Source organism: Aedes aegypti, chromosome 1, assembly GCF_002204515.2.
Source record: "Aedes aegypti strain LVP_AGWG chromosome 1, AaegL5.0 Primary Assembly, whole genome shotgun sequence".
Classification (NCBI taxonomy): domain Eukaryota; kingdom Metazoa; phylum Arthropoda; class Insecta; order Diptera; family Culicidae; genus Aedes; species Aedes aegypti.
Genome location: NC_035107.1, coordinates 141,689,228 through 141,710,796, shown reverse-complemented (window position 1 = coordinate 141,710,796; position 21,569 = coordinate 141,689,228). Strand labels below are relative to the sequence as shown.

Sequence of the window (21,569 nt, the reverse complement as noted above, 5' to 3'; positions counted from 1 at the left end):
CGGCGAAGTTCAGCGTCAGCATTCTAATTTAGTGCTTCGCCGACGCATAAGGAATGCCTTTGTCGGTGTAGCACTTCGTTAGAATGCCGACGTCGAACTTCGGCGAACTTTTGATGGTGATATTTCATTTCTCTTACGAACTTCGGTCTAAAGTTAATCTGAATGCACAATATCTACATCCAGTGGTAGCGATAGCGCACAGAGGAGAAGCACTCGGAAATAAAAATAGCGTTTCTCTTCCATTCTGCTGTTTATTTTTTTCAAATTTAGGGAGGACATTCGGAATCTGAATTTAAATCGGATAAGTGGTGTGGAGCGAAACCGATTTTTTGAATCACCTTAGTAGATAAAGTCATTAAATCACATATGTTATTCAAATTGATTTGAAGTTTACGTTTTTATTTATTGAATATTTCTAGTAATTTTACATTTTTTTTTGTCTAAAATACCTTTCAATATATCCAGAAGACATTTACATTCAATGCATTTGAGAGTTTGATTGGCTAAGTATTATACTATGGTCTAGTTATATCCAAAGATTTAGAATCTTTGCACTTTATTACTGCGCTTTTGTTATGCGTTGGCACGATGCCTTTTCCTCAGCAAATGACGACAGATTCTAAAAAAGAAAGACATTATATAAATGAATCTCTCGTTCAAATATACACGATATAGATTACCCTATCAAAAGGAGGTTGATTCCAAATATTCCACACGTCACAAAAAGATACGTCGATGGCAAACTATCGATGGTTCTGTTGTATATGGAGGTAAAAAGGAAAACCGAGATCAGTGGTGTGATAGCTTTTACCGATAGGTCCATGGAGTAGCTCTTCCCGATGTCGTCTTTCGGAAGGATGCTGGAAAGCATAGACCGAATTGCTGCTCCGTCGACTCCCTTCAACGGGGTCATCAGGGTCGTTAGGTACAACTGCCAACCCTCTTGCGCAAATCCTTTGATCAGATAGTCTCCTAGCTGATTCATCGTTGAAATGGCCAGAAGGCTCAAATCCGAAATATTGAACAGTTTTTTTAGCAGTCCAATGCCAAACAGATTCCCCATCATAATAAGTCCCAGTTCTGCGGACAACCAAAATCCGTAAGTCACCGCATCCCATCCAAATTGTCGCCGTGTATAGAGAAAGAATAGTTGACGTCCCGCTATTGCAAACTCCACCAAACCACTAACGGATATTAAAAGCCACGTTATGGCTCGCTCGTAATTCCATCTCGGTTTAGTGAACGTATGAACCATTTCTAGTAAAAGATTGATGTTGAAGATCGCTTTGATTTTATCTACTCCAGAGCGTATGCTTTCGTTGATAATTGTTTCTTTGGTAACTAGAGCTAAATATACGATGCCGAGGAACATGCCTGCTGCCGAGATCAAAAACATCACTGTCGCTGAGACGGAATCAATCATATAACTGCTAGCTAACAATCCGATTAGAACGCCAAGCATTGTACATCCTTGCAATACGCCCATTCGTAGTGTCCGGTTTCTCTCGTTCGTGACATCGCTCATGTAGCTGAACAGGCCAGCGTTGAACACAGAATATCCACCGGAGATCGATACAGGAATGTTGGCCACAACGTACCACCAAGGTGATAAGGCGTAGTAGTTGGACATGTAGCATACCCAAGCGACTAGCATTTCTGTAAGCATGTAACATGAAACAATGGATTGGAGCTGTCAAATATGTTTGATTGTGCAAGCAATTTCTTTCGAATTTTGAAATACTTTGAATTTTTTATCCCATTTATTTTGTGTCTGCCATTTTGAAGTCATCTAATAATGTCTACTGGTAATACTTCGCGGAAATAGTCCAGCTATTCGCTCTCTTTGAAAGGGTTAGAGCTAAGGCCGTTCTACGAAAAAAAAAAATGCTGAAGAGTTGCATTTTGAAGGAGCCTTTCTGCCAGTATGTCTTCTTTGGGTGAGGAGCTATAGCCAAGTTGAAGCAGAACCATATCTGCAAGGTAAGATATGCGAAAAACTGAGCCGCATCGCAGAAAACGCCGGGCAGTGTATCAGCTAATTACAGCTGGAAAGACGGCATAGGGTGATGTGCTAGTATCCATCTTATTAAGCATTGTTTATTTGTTTGCTTGTTTGTTTATTGTCTAGTAGCGTAAGATACATATCTTCTAAATTACTACCTCCGGTCTCGCACTCGTTAAAACTTTACATACTAAACTAATGCTATAAAACTAGCCTACCATAGCAAAATTACAAATCTAATTATTGCGATTCCAAAAAAAGTCGATGCAGCCTCTCTTGAATATTACTTTCGAAGATGAACGTTTCACTTCGGGTGGTAAGGAGTTCCAATTTACAACACCTCGAACGAACAGTGAACTCGCGTAACATACCGTATTATTTGCTGGGATTATCAGGTTCTGCAAACGGCGACCACGAGTTTGCATTAATCTACGGTGCAGTACAGCTGGGAAGTTATTCGTCAGCAAACTTCTCAGGAACATGCAGGAGCGGTAAGCGTAGAATTCTTCTAGGTTGCATCCAATAAGATTCTGTTGCAGATGACTCACATGATCAAAACGGTTCTGCCCATAGACTTAACGTACGCAGCAGTTTAGGGCCATGCGAAGCCTGCCGAAGGAACTTGCACTAGGACGGACGTGAAGGACATCCCCGAACAAGAAATGTGGCAGAATCAAGGCTTTGAAGAGTTTCAACTTTGTAGCAATCATCGCAGTGTATGTACAACTATACAAGGTTCGAAGGCTCGCGTAGATCTTTACGCATTGCTGTGCTGTAAGTCCATCCCATAGCAAATCATTTTGGAAAACGAAACCAAGGTTGATTACACTTTCCGTCCATGCGGTTCTATGGCCGTTCAACACTATTGCGGATGCCGGTGAAACGGGACCGTTCACTCTGAGTCGTTGATTTGCAATGTACATTGCCTTACTCTTAGCTGGATTTACGTGGAGTTCGTTCCGCCTGGACCAATCCGCAACTAGTGCAAGATCGATATTCACCATCGTGACTAACTCGCGACTAAAGGGACCCATGCGACTGATGTAAAGTTGCACATCATCGGCGTATATTTGAATTGAGCGATATCTTAGCGCAGTTGGTAGATCGTTTATGTGGCAACAAAACAGTAACGATCCAAGTACTGAACCTTGAAGTACACTAGACGACGCCTCAGCGCTGCTTGACATACGATCACCACAGAAGACGGTCTGCCTTCTATAGACCAGATACGATTGTATTAGGCTAACAGCGGCATTGGAAAAGTTGAACTGTGATTCCAGCTTATCCAGAAGTTTTCCATGCGGAACAGTGTCAAATGCCTTCGAAAAATCTAGTAGCACTAGTATACTGGTGCCTTTTTTTATCGAAGATAGCTCCTAATATCGTTAATATTACTAAAATCGTTCAAATGCGCTTTCTTTCTCGGAGGCATAACTTTAGCGTACTTCCAGCAGTCGGGAAAGGTAGAAGTCCTGATGAATAAGTTAAACAGATGCGTTAGGGTAACCAATGTATTTTGGACCCCTATATATTTTGGACCCCCTGGCCTATTTTCCTGCAAATTCGCCAGTTTAAATCGAAAGAACAACTCAATTCGCATGCCATTTGGAAAGATAAAACTATTCCGCACTTGCATCAACCGTTTGTACGTAGAAAATGTGTTTATTTTATCTGAAATTATTTTAATTTATTCGGTTCATCCATGAAACCGTTACAACACGTTACACACATAAATTAAAGCCGTCAGAAATTTTTCAAATGTAAACAAAAACTTTTTTCAAATTTCTGAACTAAAGGCATAGAATTTCTTCGGTTTTCCATTGTCAATCGATTGATTAGACTATGGGCAAGCATATTATACTTTTAGGGTCCAAAATGTATTGGTGTGTCCAAAATAATGAAAAACAGTGCTTCACAATTCAATTATTTTCGATGTTTTTTGGACCCTACATGACCGTTTGTGCATTGTTATCTCGTAGTGGAAGTTTTTCTCTTCATGTTGGCATGTTCTTTGACTTGGTAACGCTGTGCAATTAATTAATTGGGACAAAAAACTAAAATCACTTCCTTAGGGGGCCAAAATACGACCGTTACCCTATATGTTGTATGACAAGCGGAAGGATGATCTTGATGAAACGGATCGGCAGACCGTCCATTCCAACTGCATTTGATTTAATTTCCCAGATCGCATTTACGACTTCCCAGTACTGTACAGGTCGAAAGCAGAACCAGGGGTTGTGCTGACGGCTATTATTGATAACACGAAGAGGACTACACGCATCGTGCACCGTTTTTAATGCGTCTGGAAAAATTGCATGGCTTCGTTCGGATTAACAATATCGTAAAAGTGATTCCATGGTACAGAGAGAAGAGCATATTCCAATGAATGTACCGTAAAACGGGGTAACTTTGATAGTTTTTTTCGAAGAAAACTTCAATATTTATGCATTCTGTTTCAAAGAATTACAATTTATATTTTTAAAACAAGTACTGACATCCCAGCTATCGATTGCACTTGATAGATTGCCAAAAGATTTATTCTTAATGTATGTATTATTTTTCATGTAATCGAAAGTCGGTTTTCTGCTTTGGGGTTACTTTGATAATGGAGTATAAATCGAACAAAATTGAATGAATTACGGAACATTTATAGGGCGTTGCATACCTCTAGGCGTTTAACGCTATATGAAAATTTCTGACTTAGATTACAAAAATGGTCCCAGTTTGTAAAAAGGGGTTTCGCTAAGAGATTTGAGGCCGAATTCATGTTCTACTATAACTAGGCTGTCAAGGATAAGTGACGAACTGATTATGACTTCATCAAATGGTGATCGTAGAACAGATTGTTTGTAAGCATTGCAAAAATGCTAAAATCTAATTTTTTTAAATATTTGCATATACATCCTCAAATGTACTTTATTCCAACGAAAATAGCTTTGACATGAAATGTCATACTGATACTCTTTACTTTTGCATTCGTTTTGCTTAACTGATTAACGGAAACATCGTTATTTCGTTTAGTATGTTGTGGGTCTCGCACTATCAAAGTTACCCGCATTATCAAAGTTACCCCGTTTTACGGTATATTAAAATTGGTATAATCACGGTATGTGGACAGGCTTGATGGTTTCGTGATGTCGATATCTACTGACATATACAGCAGATCATGGTACGACAATCCAGGAAAACTAGTCTGACCAAACCGCAAAATAGTTTCGCTGTGGCTGGTTAGAAAAAGATTCAGTTGTGAGCACCCAGCACCATGGAGGAAAGTCAGTTCTTCGCCAATGGATGTCAATGAAAAAGCACCGAGGACTATTTCTAATTGCATGCGCTTGTTGCTGGGACGAAGCATGTCAGTATTGAAATCGCCCACCAGAAAAAGTACTATCGTAGCGAATAGTAAAATCGGCTAGCTTTTCTGACAGGAAAGATGAACAGTCGTTGTCCGGCGGATTTTAGATGGTCATCAGTAGGATCTTATGCCCATCCACTCGAAATTCTAAGGCCAAGCATTCTGTTTTGTCTGTAGATTCCGGAGTTGGAACAAGCCATATGTTCTCTGTAGTAGACCACAATACCACCGCCACGCCTATACGATCTGTCGTTTCTCATCACGGAGTAGCCGGGAATACCGATGCTGCAGTCACTGTTTTTGGAAGTTAGCCACGACTCAGTGAAGCATGCAACTGCCACTTTGAAACCCGTTAGGAGATCTCTAACTTCATCAATTGCGCGCACACAGACTTTGAGCATTTCCGTGGCAAATATTGAGCTTTTCACCATAGAGAGCGGTGTTCAACACTGCACCGGGAATGTTCGTTTGAGTGTCATTTTTTGTTGGTAACATTTAGTGAAATGTGGGAAGCAATTTCGAGAGGGTTGCATTATTACGAAGGGATAAAATACAAGTTGGTTTAACATACAATTTCAATCAATCACAAATACAAAAGTAACAAAAGTACATAAACATACTTCAAAAAATGAACGAAAATACATAGTTACGAATATTAATCCAAGTCTCTCTTAGACTGTATCTCGATGGTTGGACCATTAGCCGCAGGCTTGATGTAGACGACTCCGTGCTTGGTGTAGACCGATGACAGCCCGATTTTTTTAGTTGTAGTGCCGCCGACTTCAGCTTGCGAGCTTCGATTGTGAGGCTTTCACTGATGTACACACGCCGATCAGAGTTTGGGTTGGACTCTCAGCTTCAGGTCACGTTTTTGCAAATACGCGCTGTAAAACTCATCCCTTGTTGACTTCAGTGCAAACTCAGCAACAATGAGACCATCTGCGTTCGATTTGCTACCTGATTTCAAGCGCTGAGCTTCCACTACTAGCCGTGTCCCTCACAGCCAGATGTCGACCGATTGCTCTTAGGGTCGAGCTCAAGTTTTCACCAGGCTCGGATGGAATGCCGCTAATGATAAGCTCGTTGCGATTTTCGAGTGCCCCGCATTTTTGGGACACACTGTCAACTCTTTGATTTAGTGACTCCAACGCGGTGTCATGTTGATGAAAATTTGCTGCACATTCATCTTTGATGGATTTCAAGAATAGAGGTAATAAAAGTTTTCTATCTCTATTATTTCAAGTCGCACTTCAGTTTTGATGGCATCAATTTTGTCGTTGACGTTTTTGATTTCGCTGCGTACAGAGTCAATCAGCTGCCTAGTTTCGGATAATTGCGTCAACATAGTCCTAATCATATTTTCCAATGTGATTGGATTTTCATCACTTTGTGATGAAGACGACCTATCCAGATTCGAATCATCCAATAAATATTCGAAGGGCTCATACAAAAATTGTGACAAAAGGGGGGGGGGGGGGGTCGGTGGTCGAAAAAGTTGAAATTTAGAGTGACATAATTTGTGTACCATCCCTACACTAATTTGAAGGCTATCCTGGAACAGGGAAACTGAATATTCCCTTTATGGATGGAATACAGGAGAACAGTAGAGAATGATCAAATAAACATTTACAGTGACACTTAAGCTGTTGTAACAGAACTTCTGAGGATCATAAGAATAGCTAAGTTTGGTGACTCCTTTGCGAGTCCGGAACAAAGCGAGGAAACACAAAGTGATGAAATTGGTATAACCAGGGCTGCGCTCTAAATGATTGGCTTTCATAGAGGTTATTTACATTTTACACATTTTTATTCACTCGTGACGTCACATTGATAGTTTAGAGGGGGGGGGGGTTACTTGCATATTTGAACTTATGGATCCTGTACATGAGTGGTTGGTCGATGTTTGCACACCGGTGGCCAGGTTTCCTTATGGGTGGTTTGGAAGGGAGGAGTCAACAGTGGTAGCGGCCCAATAATCAGCGATGGCTACCGACTGCTTAGCAGGAGAGATGAATGGTGATGACTGTTGAACAATAGTTGCCGTGAGTGGATGTAGAACTCACCAGGCAACGTCAACGCTGGGATTTCCTGATCGATCTTAGTCTTCATCCGGGAACGAGACCTCCGGACCGATATCTGCAGAGTAGTTTTAAAATGGGAAGAAAAAGGCCCACTCATCGGACCTAACCACTTGAATTAATACCCTATTAATACACTATCACTGTATCTCTCTAGCCTCTTTTAATACACAAAATACAATAGAAATTACCTTTTTCTTATGCTTCTTTTTAGCTTGGTTTTTGTTCGTCTCTTCGTTATCACTGTGATTTAATACTAACTGTGAAAATAACTTATTACTTTTAGGTCCGTTTTTGCATGATATTACTAACTAACCGTACTAATTTTTGCATGCTAGCACCTGTACTAACATTTTTAACATTATTGAACGTTTTAACATTGCATAGACCTAAGAAAAGAAACAACACTAAATTATCACAATTGCACCACACAAAAGGTATAAAAATGACCTTACAGAACTTCTACTTTATACACACACGCACTACTACTCTATTCAGAGATCACGATCAGAAAGAACGAGGACATTACATGATTTGTATGGTTTGACCACGTTTGACCTTTTAATGCCAGAAATTTGACCATTCATTCTATTTTCACCTACTCCATCTGGTAGTCAATATAAATGACTGCGTTATGTTTTGCCATGACAGTTTAACTGTATCGTGAGAGTGGAGCAGAGCTCTTACTCTCACCAAGTCATTGAGAGCAGCCAATGCTCCATGATGATGTTAGTGGTTCACCTTTTCATTAAAGGGCGTTTTATTATAGCAGGGATAGTTTGAATTGGGATTAAGGAAACTGGAATTACGGAAATTTCAATCTTGTGGAGCCAACAAGCTAAAATGGAACCAACGGTTACAGGATCTGAGCACAGCACAATAGCAATGGAGAAGCTAGTTGAGTTTCGGGCAAAATTGATGATTGCGATATTATGCTCCAATTAACTAGCGCGTCGACTAGATAACACGTACGCGATCAACATGAATGCTTCGGTTCACGATACAGTGGTTAACGAGAAATTCGTATCGGTAGAACTCAACTTTTTGAAGCAGTTTTTCTCCGCGACTATCTACGACACATTCTCGGGTCCGTCGTTTGTTTACTATACCTTTGATTGATTGATCAGTGAGAACTGCAATTTTTCTAGTATTGCAGTGAATGATGCTAATACAAGCCGATGCAAAATTCCTTCTCAAAACGGCTTTAGTATTGTACAATAAGATTTTGATAAATCTTGATCTCTTTTTGGAAATAATGCAAAGAAAATGCAACTTGCCGTATTCTCAATCCGTTGTATCGTTTTCATTCCTGTCACAATCAGTTTCCAAATTCGTCTCACAACTTACGGCTCACTATGATATAGTGAGTGGTAAAAACACAACATCTTCTTCTTCTTTCTGGCGTTACGTCCCCACTGGAACAGAGCCTGCTTCTCAGCTTAGTGTTCTTATGAGCACTTCCACAATTATTAACTGAGAGCTTACTATGCCAATGACCAGTTTTGCATGTGTATATCTTGTGGCAGGTACGATGATACTTTATGTCCTGGGAAGTCGAGAACATCTCCAACCCGAAAAGATCCTCGACCGGTGGGATTCGAACCCACGACCCACAAACACGAAAACACAACATATCAATGCTATAATAAAATGTTTTACTAGAATATATAGATCAACGGGCATCACTCTCCACTCCAAAGACACCAAAGTTATCGTAAAAATGTAAAAATTAATAAAAAAATTCTAGTTATAAAAGAAAACAGCAATACATCTATTCTATTGCCCTTGTGCTACAGAACAACTTTGCCGAAGACGCCATCTTTCTTAGTGAACAGGCAAAGGAGCTATTCACAAAACAAAGTTTCAATGCTCACTAGCGCTGCCTGGTGGCGTAATTCCGTATCAAAATGATCACTGCATGTCAGCCCTTGAGCTACTGAACAACTCTTCCGCAAACACTAACCTTCCGAAACATCAGGATCTAGAGATATCATATGTTACAAAAATTGCATTCTTATCCCTAAGATTCGTATAGTGCAAATCAGAAAAAGCCCCCTACCGACCAAGTTCTTAGATAAAAGGATGATCCTAAACTCCTAAAGGTAGATCGTACTGAGTGCTGAAACTGTGCCGAAGACTGTGTGCATACAAGATATTCAACAACACTCCCAAACTGACGAAATCCCATAAGCCCTAAGTCTCCTATAACGCTGATTCTTATAACGCCCTACAACTATTTATCTAATAGGAGAACCGACTATATAAAAAATATAATACAAAACTAATATAAAAATCATATCATTTGTAAGCACACATACAATATACAATAAGTTACGTAATTCTATAGCCATACAAAAATTCACACAAACATACCATTCACGCATATGTAAACGAACACATGTTTTACGATAAGTTTTCGATTTTTTGTAGATGGCCTAACCTATAGTTTTGAGTTTTGGTCATAGCAAATTCCGTTTACTCAAAATTCTAGTTGCTTCATTAACTCAAAACTCTGTTCTTTTCTAAAGAAAATCGTAGGTTTATAATCACGAATGGAACTCAGTGGAATGACGTCAGAAAATATTGCAGCACATCTCATACTAGAAGGTTGAAGTTCATTCATGCTACAAATACATGATTCTGAAGCACATAATTAAACAAGAAAATCCTTTGTCTCTAAAAATCGTGATACCCTGATTGACGTCCAACATGGGAAGTTTTCAAACGTAACCCAATCATTTTCGTAACTTATTTGTCAATGCATCGAGTAGTTCACTTTACCCATCGAAGCGATCGCAATAACGGGCTTCCGGCCAAACTTATCCGACCACGGTCCGAGAAAAAGCGCCACCATAGCCGGAACCACTGAAGTCAGCAGCACAATGGTCATCGTGACGGTAGCTGCATAGGGTTGAACTTTCTGCTCGAGGTAACTCGCCAACGTTTCATTTTCGGCAGCTCCCGTCTGCTTCATAATAGCGCAGGATTCGACATCTGGCCCGCCTAGCGTCACTACACATGTTTGATACACTATTTGATTGGTCAGTATAATTTCTATTGAGACAAAGGTTACAGATCACAATTAGTTCCAATAGGCGCAAAATGGCATTATTTCACCAGAAAGGCTCCATCCAAAACTATGTAAGAACGCTACTGGTTCAACGGTGATATTTTGAATCCAACTGCCATTAGCACTCTCCTCTTTATCACTTTCTAAGAGGGGAGTACGCTCTTCTTGTTTTCTAGCCCTCTCCATTGCAAACGACAAACTGCAACTGAATGCGGGAAGAAAAAAAATAATCTAACTGCATCTTACAATTAAGTCATCGATTGAGTAAATTTACTGCATTAATAAATATGCATCGGTGCGAATCAAATATTTTCGAAACTCTCGCATGCATCGTTTAGTTGCAATTTATAATTCACTCTTGAAATGTGTCAAGCTCATCGAGCAGCTGATAGCAGAATGCTGGATGAGGTAATCTTCCCATGAGCGAGCTTGACTCAGTTTGAGATAGTGAATTGTGTGAAAGGCACGTGTCTGCACTGATAATGTCACGAAAGTAAAACAATTGTACTGTCTTTGTTTCACATAAAAAATAAATAATTATCAGTAAATCTTCTATGAACCGCTTTTAACCGCTCTATCGGCTGCTTTGATTTTTACCACAAAAACATATTTCAATTGCGATATTTTTTTTCTTTTCCAATATTTTTGCACCATATTTCCACAAGTTCCTAATTTTACAATCTTTAGTGATTTTGATGATTGATCACCTGATTTTGAAGATATTTCAAAGTTTGTTGCGTGGCCGACGCTCCCCATGTAAAATTTCTATGGTTACCATTTGGGGCTTTTATCAATTAATTAAAAAATAAGCTATATAATGTCAGTAATAGCACCCCGTTTGATTTCAAATTCATTCATTTTTTACTTTCAAATACGAATATCAAAAACTCTATTCGTTGTTTTTGATTCCTTTATAAGAATCGTTTGAAACATTATATTAATTTCTTAAGTCTAGGACCACATTATCATCCTAATTTGGCATGTATGACTAAACTAAGCTTTTATTAACATTTTGTTAACAGTTAACAACATATTACATTTCATTTGCCATATCAGAAAAGATTTTTTTACAGGTGAGTTGATTTTACCTGCTCATAAGAAAATACAAACGATTCAAATTTACTTAACCTAAATCTATATCGCATTAATCGTGGCAATATTTAGAAGATTGCAACGATTGTTGTCCAAAATTATTATTTATTTTATTTGACATTTGTTCCAATGTTTCAACATTGGATATTCTATGTAACTCATTAGTACTATACCAGGGAGGAAGCTTCAGAATCATTTTAAAAATTTTCTTTTGTATCCTCTGCAGAGCTTTCTTCCTGGTATTACAACAGCTAGTCCATATTGGTACAGCTTACAACATGGCTGGCCTGTTAATTTGTTTGAAGATCAAGAGCTTGTTCTTAAGACAAAGTTTTGATTTTCTGTTAATAAGGGGATAGAGACATTTTACATATTTATCACATTTGGCTTGAATGCCCTCAATTTGATTTTTAAAAGTTAAATTCTTATCTAGCATGAGCCCTAGATACTTAACTTCATCTGACCAATTTATTGGAACCCCTCTCATCGAGACAACATGTCATGAAGGTTTCAAATAAAGAGCTTTTGGTTTATGTTGGAACATTATTAGTTAAGTTTTGGAAGCATTAGAAGAAATCTTCCACTTTTGCTTTATACTTGCAAAAGTAAAATAATAAAATAAATATCCAAACTTGTTTGCAATCTACTACAGATGACACACAGGCTCCGTCTTTTGGTGGAGAGACCTGTGTCATCCTCAAATAAGGATTTTTGACATCCCTGAGGTAACTTAGGTAAGTCAGATGTGCAAATATTGTATAATACCTATTGGATAGCAAAATGGTCAGTCGACAACCAGGAAGGAGCGTCCAACATAGCTCTGGCCCTCGCAAGTCCCTACTTCACGCTTCCACGGGTCAAAGGATGACAAAGACCGCCAGCTAAGGCTTGCGTACTTAGCTGGTAGTGCAGCCTGGGCACTGTTGTCCTTCTGACATCAGCTAGAGTGAGGGGGTGCGTCCCGAGCGTCTGTTCACCAGGAGGTGCGACTCAAACAACGTCTGTTCTGGTATCCAGCGGCTGAGTATGAAATGTTGTATCCTGTCAACTAACCTAAGGTATCCTGTCAACTAACCTAACGTGATGTAGATAGCGCAACCCCGGTAAGGTAGCATACCGAATTTCTCACCTATCACGAAAAATGGAGAAAGAAGAAAAAACGAACGATATTTACGGCAACCGACCTGGCAACGAAATAAGGACTTTGAATGGAAACTTGGTACCTGGAATGTCAGGACGTTAAATGAACCCGGATGAGCGAGCCTTTTGGCTCGTGAACTGCAGAAGGTTGGAATGAGCGTGGCCGCCATTCAAGAAGTGCGGTGGCCTAGATCTGGAGAACGTGAATTCCGGGCGGTTGATCCCATCGCCAATACTACGTTCAAATATAACATCTACCACAGCGGCGGCGATGACACGCGTTATGAAGTGGAAACCGATTAGCGAGCGAATCTGTGTACTGAGGATACGGGGCAAATTCTTTAACTACAGCTTGATCAACATCTATGCACCGACGAACGACAAACCTGATGACGTGAAGGACGCGTTTTATAAATGCCTTGATACGACCTATGGAGAGTGCCCAAAACACGACATGAAAATTGTCATCGGAGATTCAAACGCGCAGGTCAGAAGAGAGGACTTTTTCCGTCCGATCATCGGTAAGGAGAGTTTTCATTCCGTTACCAATGACAATGGCCTACGACTAGTGACTTTCGCTGCTGCCAGGGGGATGGCCATCAGCAGCACCTACTTTGCACGCAAGGATTTTTGGAAGCACACCTGGAGGCATCCAAATGGTGATATTTGCAACCAGATATACCATATTCTGGTGGATGGCCGACATTTCTCTGATGTCATCGATGTTAGGAGTTTCAGGGGCCCTAACATTGACTCGGATCACAACCTCGTTGTCAGTAACATTCGAGCGCGGTTATCAACTGTAGCGAATTCGAGACCACAGCGAACAATGCGATTCAATATCCAGCGCTTCTCAGCAGACGGTGTTATAGCTGAATACCATCAAAAGTGAGGTCAATGTGAGCGAAAACCTCAACAATCTATGGGATGCAATCCATGGAGTGGTGAGTGAAACAGCGCGAGAAGTGATAGGTACTGCTCGAAGACGTCCCAGAAATGGATGGTTCGACGAGGAGTGCCAGAGGGTGACGAATGAGAAGAACGTGGCCAGACGTTGGATGTTAGTGTCTGGTACCAGGCTGAACAGAGAGCGGTACAGGGAAGCAAGATCAGCCAAAAAGCTAATTCATCGCATAAAGAAATGAGAGTATGATGAGAATGTGATAGCCGAGGCGCAAAACTGTATGGAACAGAACGATATGCGACTATTCTATGAAACTGTCAATTGCGTGCGGAGAAAGTCAGCGCCATCTCCCGTTATGTGCAACGACTGTGAAGGTAATTTGCTGATAGATAAAACGATGGTGGCTGCCAGGTGGAAAGAGCATTTCGAAACGTTACTTAATGCAGGGAACGATAGAGCATTAGAGACCAGAATGAACATTGACAACGATGGTCAAGCTGTGGAGCCTCTATCACTAGATGAGGTTAAGAAAAGCTGAAGAACAACAAGGCTGCTGAAAAGGATGAGCTCCCGGCCGAACTGCTCAAGCTCGCACTCTTCGAAAATTTCGTGTAAATTTCAAGCCACAATATACTATAATTCACAATATACTACTAAGGATATTGGAGGAAGAAGAACTGCCTGCTAGCTGGATGGATGGCCTCATTTGCCCTCTCTTCAAAAAGGGCGCAGATTGGAGTGCGCCAATTACCGAGGAATAACGCTGCTCAATTCGGCGTACTAAATAATGTCACGTATTCTGTTCAACAGATTAAGACCGCTGGAAGAGTCCTTCGTCGGCGAATACCAAGCTGGTTTTCGTGAGGGCCGATCGACTTCGGATTAAATGTTTACCCTGCGACAGATCCTCGATAAATTCCGGGAGTACAACTTGCAGACTCATCGTCTGTTCATTGATTTCAAGGCGTACGATTCAGTTAAAAGAAACGAGTTGTGCGAAATAATGATGGAACATGGTTTTCCGACGAAGCTGACTAGATTGATTCGTGCAACGTTGGAAGGATCGAAATCAAGTATACGGGTTGCGGATGAGATTTCAACATCCTTCGTAATCTTAGACGGATTGAAACAGGGCGATGCACTTTCAAATCTATTGTTCAACAAAGCGTTAGAAGGAGCAATAAAGAGAGCTTACGTGCATAGTTATGACATTATTATCACACGACATAATCGGGATTGATCGCCGAGCCGTGGAAGAGGCATACATGCCTTTTAAAAGGGAGACAACGCGAATTGGGTTCACTATCAATACCACTAGGACAAATTACATGGTCGCTGGTAAACACCGTGGGTGTTTCACCCATAGGAGATGTTGGTAGAGGTGGTGATATTTTTGAAGTAGTTGAAGAATTTGTGTATCTTGGAACTCTAGTGACTTGCGATAATGATGTTACCCGCTGTAATGTCGTACACCGGACTTTCACTATCACTAATTTATTACTACGGCTATCGTGATACTTACTATACGGTCGATCGGTAAAAGAGACCGATCATGGGGACGCATGGTCTTTTATAGGGTGCAGAACAAAAGGCATTGTTTTACAATCTATTGAGCGGGGAGAAAGTGTGCGGGAATAATCTACGTTCAAGGTCATGACTACTTCTATACACTACTACTATTGCTAAATTGCCACAGTATACAGTTGATGGATTCTGCAATGCTAATAGGGTTCACAACACCCGCGAGGTAAAAAGGCGTATTGCAGCTGCAAGTCGGACTTTTTACGGACTTCGTAACCAGCTAAAGACCCGCAGCATACAGACGAAGACCAAACTCGCGTTGTTCAAGACTCTAATTCTTCCGGTAGCTCTGTACGGCCACGAATCTTGGACGTTGAAAGAGGTCGACCGGAGAGCTTTTGGGGTCTTTGAACGTAAAGTGCTGCGAACAATACTCGGCGGTAAATTGGACAATGGCATCTGGCGACGTCGCATGAATCACGAGATATACCGAGTCTATAATGAAATGGATATTGTTAAGCGTATAAAACACGGCAGGCTGCGGTGGGCTGGGCATGTAGCTCGCATGTTGGAGGAACGTCAAGCTGAACTAATATTCAGCAGAGAACCAGGGAGAGGCCGCCGCCTCCTCTGCGCGCATCGGATGGCTTTATGCAGTTGAGGAGGAATTCAGGTCGCTTAACGTTCAGGACGACTGAAAGCGATTGGCCCAGGACCGAGACCAATGGAGAAAGCTTCTTCATTCGGCGTAGATTCAACGCAATAGCAAGGAATTTTTGCCCATCAAGTATCAAGTATCAAGTAAGTATTGGTCCAAAATGTTGCCTTGAGGAACACCCGCTCTTACAGGAAGTCTTGCAAACTTGGAGTTCTGATAATTAACCTAAAGTGTACGATTTGACAGATAACTTTGAATTATTCTAAAAATGTATGTTGTAAAATTAAAGTCTTTAATTTTACGATCAAGCCTTCATACCAAACACTGTCGAATGCTTTTTTTATATCTAGAAGAGCAAGACCAGTAGAATAACCTTCAGATTTGTTGGAACGTATCAAATTTGTTACACGAAAAAGTTGGTGAGTTGTTATTTTTTACCATAATGTTATGTATTGTACCATTATTATTGATAGGTATATTTTCCAACAATTCAATAATTCTTGGCAAACGGAAAAGTAACGAAAGAAATGCCAATTCTCGCGTAAATCATGTTTACCTTATGCATCACTTAACACAGATTAACCGTCACAGTCAAAAACCTCGTTAATCAAAATGGGCTGTTCCCGAGAGCAAAACAATTTGGAATTCGGTCTATCTGTCTGTTAAAAACAACTTCAGCGATAAGGGGTGCAGTTTCAAGTTCACACCAGGGGGTAGTGGGGGATTGTGCAAGGGATTTGCAAGGATTATCATCTGCGGGGGGTTAAGGGGGTAAACGACCTCAAAGACATTATTAACCTTCCGGTCGTCGCGTGAATTTTCGCAGTGGCAAAATTTTGAATCAACTAGCTTGAACAATTATAGTCCTTAACTTACTAAAAAACTTTGCCGAAGACGCCATCCTTCTAAATGGTCAGGCTCCTGAAATATCTGCAAAACAAGAGTACAACTTCCATGCCCACTAGAGCCATCTAGCGTTCAAATAAAAGATCACACATTAGCAAAAATAAATATGGCCGGTTTTTTGTTGATTGCTATGTCGGTAATCAAATTTTGCACGATTTTTTGACCAGATTTGAAGTTCAATTAGTGATCAATGAAGTTCAAACGTAAGTGAATTAGTTCAGAGGACCATGTGTAGTGCAGGTAAGATGAATCCGTGAAAGATAAATTTTTATGGACTTATTTATCGACATGCCATATTATTTTTCAGAAAGCCATGTATCACAGAACAGATAGGCATCCTAGAGCAATAAGCAAATGTTCGCCTTGAGTACGAGAAAATGTGGAGATGAGTAGGCGAGTAAAACATGAGCCTATGCATGCTATAAAAAGTTTGACTTTTACTGTGCGCCCTGTTGTCAAGTTGCCCGTGAGGGAGAGCGAGACATCACCAAAACACGGCGCACAGTAAAAGTCAAAAGAACGGAAGAATTTATGGCACGTCCCGAGGCTCATTATATACTTTAATAAAGCTGGTTTTGTAGCCACAAAATTTCAACTTTATAGTTTGTCTTTAAAAGGTTTTGAAAACAACTAAGAGCTGAGTTACAAAATATCATCTTCTAGCAACGTTAAATGTCGCCTCTAGCTATCATAGCATTCACGTAACTGTCATAAATCAACACAAATGCCAAATTGCTGTGGAATTCTCGCGGAACATTACTAAAGGACCTATCTAACATTGAGAGACTCTCTTTGTTTACTTTCTCTTTCATTAATAACTGAGTCACATTAACCTCTACTGTTGCGCTTTTTGTATGAAACGCTAGCCAAGGAAATTGACTTTCGATCTATAGTGAAAAACTTCCCAAAATCTTTAGTATTCCACTGTTATAATCGAAAGAGAACGAGAGAGGAGAGAATCTCTCATTTGTACATAGGTCCTTTAGTAATGTTCCGCGAGAATTGTTACTTGGGCTGTCACTAACTGTCACTGGAAAACCCGCACATTGGAAGGGCAGAACGTGAAAAACCGTCAGAATTTAAGTAAATGCAATTGAAATTTCTATGTGTTTTTCGATGATTTCACATTTTAAAATGTTGAACATCTAAATATAGTTGTGTATTGGCAAAATGATTTTGTTTTTTTTCATATTTATATCCTTTTCATAGTGTACAACAAGAAGTGAACATTATTTTGATCAAAATAAGTTCAAATCTTCGCCTGAAGTAACTTAAACTAACATGGATGAACATGGACTTAGTTCAGAAAACCAGCATGCTGCAGCAGGCCGATCGAACTTCAAAATGTGTCTGAAGCAAAATGACTTTTGAATCAAGAGACAGCATGAGAAAAGATTCAAAATATAGTAAATTTAGGTACACTTGCTATCCCGACATCCCAAGTTACTAAATACCACTTTTATTCGTTCTGCATGGTAATGGCTGCCGCAAACTGGCTAGCTTTCTGGTAGGGATCGATCGATTAGACGTTTGGTTTGGATCTGGGAGGGAGGCACAGATACTACACACGAAATTTGACACAAAGGTTTTGCAAACTGCAAGAAAACTCCAGCTTGCCAACGACAATCAAGGCAGACTTGATGAAAATCGTTCACGGAGACGGAATTAAACTCAATTTTGGGTTGTTTCAACGCAATTCCGTAGTTGAGCCCAATAACTCAATTTTGGCTAAATTTCCAAGGTCCCCACTAGGTAGTTTGGCTTTAATTCCGTTAGAAAAATATACTCAATTTTGGGTTGATTTAACGCAAAATTGAGTTCTTTCGACCCAAACATAAGAAAAGTTGCATTTACCCAAATTTGGCTTATTGGGCCAAAGTACCCCCATTGGGTAGATGCAGCTCTCTCTATTTTTGACAACATTCGTGTGGGAGAAAGAGAAAACCGAGAGATTTTGGGTTGAAACTATAATCGATATACTTAATTTTGGGTAAAGTAAACTCAAAAATTAGGTAAAAATATTTCTCCGTGTTTGTTTTCTTTTGTTGTGTACTTTCGATCTTTTCGGACATACATAGAAAAAGGGCCAAAGTGTTCTATACATTTCATTTCCGTTTTTATTGGAAAAAGTAAAATTATGAGTATTTGAATACTTTATATTCAATCAGAATATAAGGTGCTATCGTGACATTACTTTTGAATAAGCATGAATAGTTTCTTAATCGATTCTTTGTCACATTTGATGAAATGCAAAATACATTTTGATCAATTACGCGCTTTTTTCAAGTTAGTCCATTGTCTAAGATCTGGGCTCACAGTGACAGTTCGTGACAGCATAATCTCGGCTCACTATGACGTACACAAATTTCGTATCGGTTTCTCCCTCCCAGGTTTGGATCATTTTATATTGAGTGGACCCAAGCCAAACGTCAAATCGTTTGATCCCTACCAGAAAGCGAGCCTGTTTGCGGCAGCCATTAACGCTCGTAAAAAGCTGGATAGTGCTAATATAAATCTGTCATGCCTTATATTAGCCGTATGACAGCTGCGATAACCAAAAAAAATGTGCTGCGATAACTAAAAGAATGCGTAAAGATCAAATTATGGGGTCTATTTTATAAGTCGAGTCGACCGAAATGACTCGACTGGTGTCACTGTCGACCGAAAAATTCGCTCGACTCATCTCTGTCACACGAGTTTTTCGACAGCTGTCACTCTATGTGACTGGATTACTATGGAAGTCGACGGGTGACATCTGAAATATGCATGCTTGCTTTGATCGACAATGAATACAGACGAATCACATGAATCTGCTCGATTTACAAAATAGCCCCCTATGTCTGAATTGCGATTAGAATTTTGAGTTAATCGGAGCACTAGAAGCCGAGAGCCAGACCTTCAAACTTGACCATTTAACGAACATTTATCCCATTCATATTTAAATTCATTAAATAAAAATATTGTAGGATCTCGCGATTGTCAAGCGCGAACGCTTACCGCTCGGCTATCGATGTGGTTGGATTGAGAGGGACCAAAACGCAAATAAAAAGGGTTCTGGATAGCTCAATCGTGATTGGAATAGTAAATTTAAGAACTTGTTCATGGTTCTCATTACTTCAACGCTTGTTTTAGTGTACGACTATTATGCTAACAAATTATACTTTTTTCGGAAGGCTTTACTGATAATGCTTTTGAAGGACGAGCTGAAAATAAAAAAAAATGAATCGCTTAACATTTAGGCTTATCTCTAATAATAATTTAAATTGATAATTTTCAAAAATCGATCGTTATAAATATTTTCGATTATATTTATGAAGTTCAGGATTGGGGTCATTCAAAAAGTTAACAAAGGCATTCTGTGCGCATGTATTTAAAAAAAGAAAAATATAACAAGTGTGTTAGTTTTTCCTAAATAGAGATTTATTTGCATCGAACCAAGGCAATCCTTCAAGTAACTCTTATTTCCTTTTAATTTTCGCAACTCTTGCCATGCCCTTCCTCTTGCCCTTCTTTCTATTTTTCTTCTTTCGTTTCCTTTTCTCGAGTACCCTTCGCCAACCCCTTTGGATTATGCGAGCAGCATGTGCTATCCGAAACATTCCAACCTGCTCCTCGATCAGCTCGGACTCAAACTGATCAACACTTGCTTTTAGTGCTTCATACCGCTCCATTTGGGGATCATACACGGTTTCTTTCCATCCTTCAAACTGGTCAACTTCTTCTTCTAACTCTTGCAGCTCCTTTATGGGCTCTCCAACAAACTTGTCATACTGCTTTATCCACAACTGCAACTGAACCGTCAGTTTGGTGATTTTTCGACGTTTTTGATCATGTTCGTTCACTAGATTGTGATACTCGGTGAGGCTGCCTAAGTCTAACGTCTTTCTAGAAGTTTCATTTTGAAGATCGGCAAACTTCAGATCTTCGGCGTGTTTTAGTTCAATCAGCACCTGTTGGGACTCATCAATAATTTGTTGAATTTCATCGGAACTTCCGTCGATCAACGTTACAGTTTCCTGTTTCATTTCTTCTGTAGCACTCTGTGTAGTTTGAATTTTATTCCGTAAACTTTGAATTTTTGTTTTGGTGACCAGAATGTTTGTGATCCACTGGAGCTTCTCGTCTTGTGTGCGCAGTCGCTTGTATGGGAGAAGAGTTTCGATTTCAATGGGCAACATTCGTCGTAATCTTTGTACCTCTCTCAAGATGTATTCATACTTATCTGGAATCTTAAGAATGGTTGATGTAAATATTGAACAAAAATATAATGAATGAAATATGTACTTCATATCTACAGAAGCCCAATTTTGTATGCAAGGACTTTAATCGGTCTATCAAATCGATCGGCTCCAATTTCGATAGCTTATAGATTTCGGTCCATGATTCTTCTCGCGCTTGAGAGTGACGCAAATTTTGAATACTGTTTACAAGACAGAAAAATAACTGCAGGTTATCTTCTAATTCATCAACGATAAGGTCGATCCATTTCTTTCGCAGTTCAAAATCGAAAGTTTTAATGTTCGGTTGGGATACCGCAGCCGTAATGTTTTCCATCTTGCTTGTAGGAGATATGATTTTAGAATCTTTAGATTAAACATTCAACAAACTATGGTTATTTACTCGATCTCTAAATATTTCTCTACTAAGATTGACAGATCTATATTGGAACATAACCAGTAAACATGGCCTTCTTATGTACTAGATTTCTATGAATATTAGGTTTGGATTTGGGCCAAAAACTATATTTTGTATTACCCAAAAAAAGTGTACACCTATTTGGTTTCGCTTATTTGGATGAAAACTGAGACTGCACAAGTCCTTCAAATTTTGAATGGGATAGCTA

At 39.8% G+C, this 21,569-nt stretch overlaps 2 protein-coding genes across 3 annotated transcripts; both read right to left on the bottom strand.

Moving 5' to 3' along the window:
* Nucleotides 1–382: 382 nt before the first annotated feature.
* LOC5572103 (proton-coupled folate transporter) lies at nucleotides 383–10,872 on the bottom strand. Of its 2 annotated transcripts, XM_001660128.2 has the most exons (4): nucleotides 10,553–10,872; nucleotides 10,217–10,489; nucleotides 681–1,671; nucleotides 383–619 (listed from the first exon to the last, which is right to left on the bottom strand). In XM_001660128.2, exons 1-4 carry the CDS (start codon nucleotides 10,689–10,691, stop codon nucleotides 574–576), a joined length of 1,449 nt encoding a protein of 482 aa, XP_001660178.2. In that variant the 5' UTR covers nucleotides 10,692–10,872; the 3' UTR covers nucleotides 383–573. The 2 variants fall into 2 exon arrangements, with proteins under 2 accessions (XP_001660178.2, XP_021704729.1); XM_021849037.1 differs by having other exon boundaries at nucleotides 10,217–10,872.
* Nucleotides 10,873–20,124: 9,252 nt separating this feature from the next.
* Nucleotides 20,125–21,320, bottom strand: LOC5572101 (IQ domain-containing protein D). Its single transcript, XM_001660129.2, has 2 exons — nucleotides 21,011–21,320; nucleotides 20,125–20,955 (listed from the first exon to the last, which is right to left on the bottom strand). The coding sequence occupies exons 1-2, from the start codon at nucleotides 21,278–21,280 to the stop codon at nucleotides 20,185–20,187; spliced, it is 1,041 nt and encodes a 346-aa protein (XP_001660179.2). The 5' UTR covers nucleotides 21,281–21,320; the 3' UTR covers nucleotides 20,125–20,184.
* Between the last annotated feature and the right edge of the window lie 249 nt (nucleotides 21,321–21,569).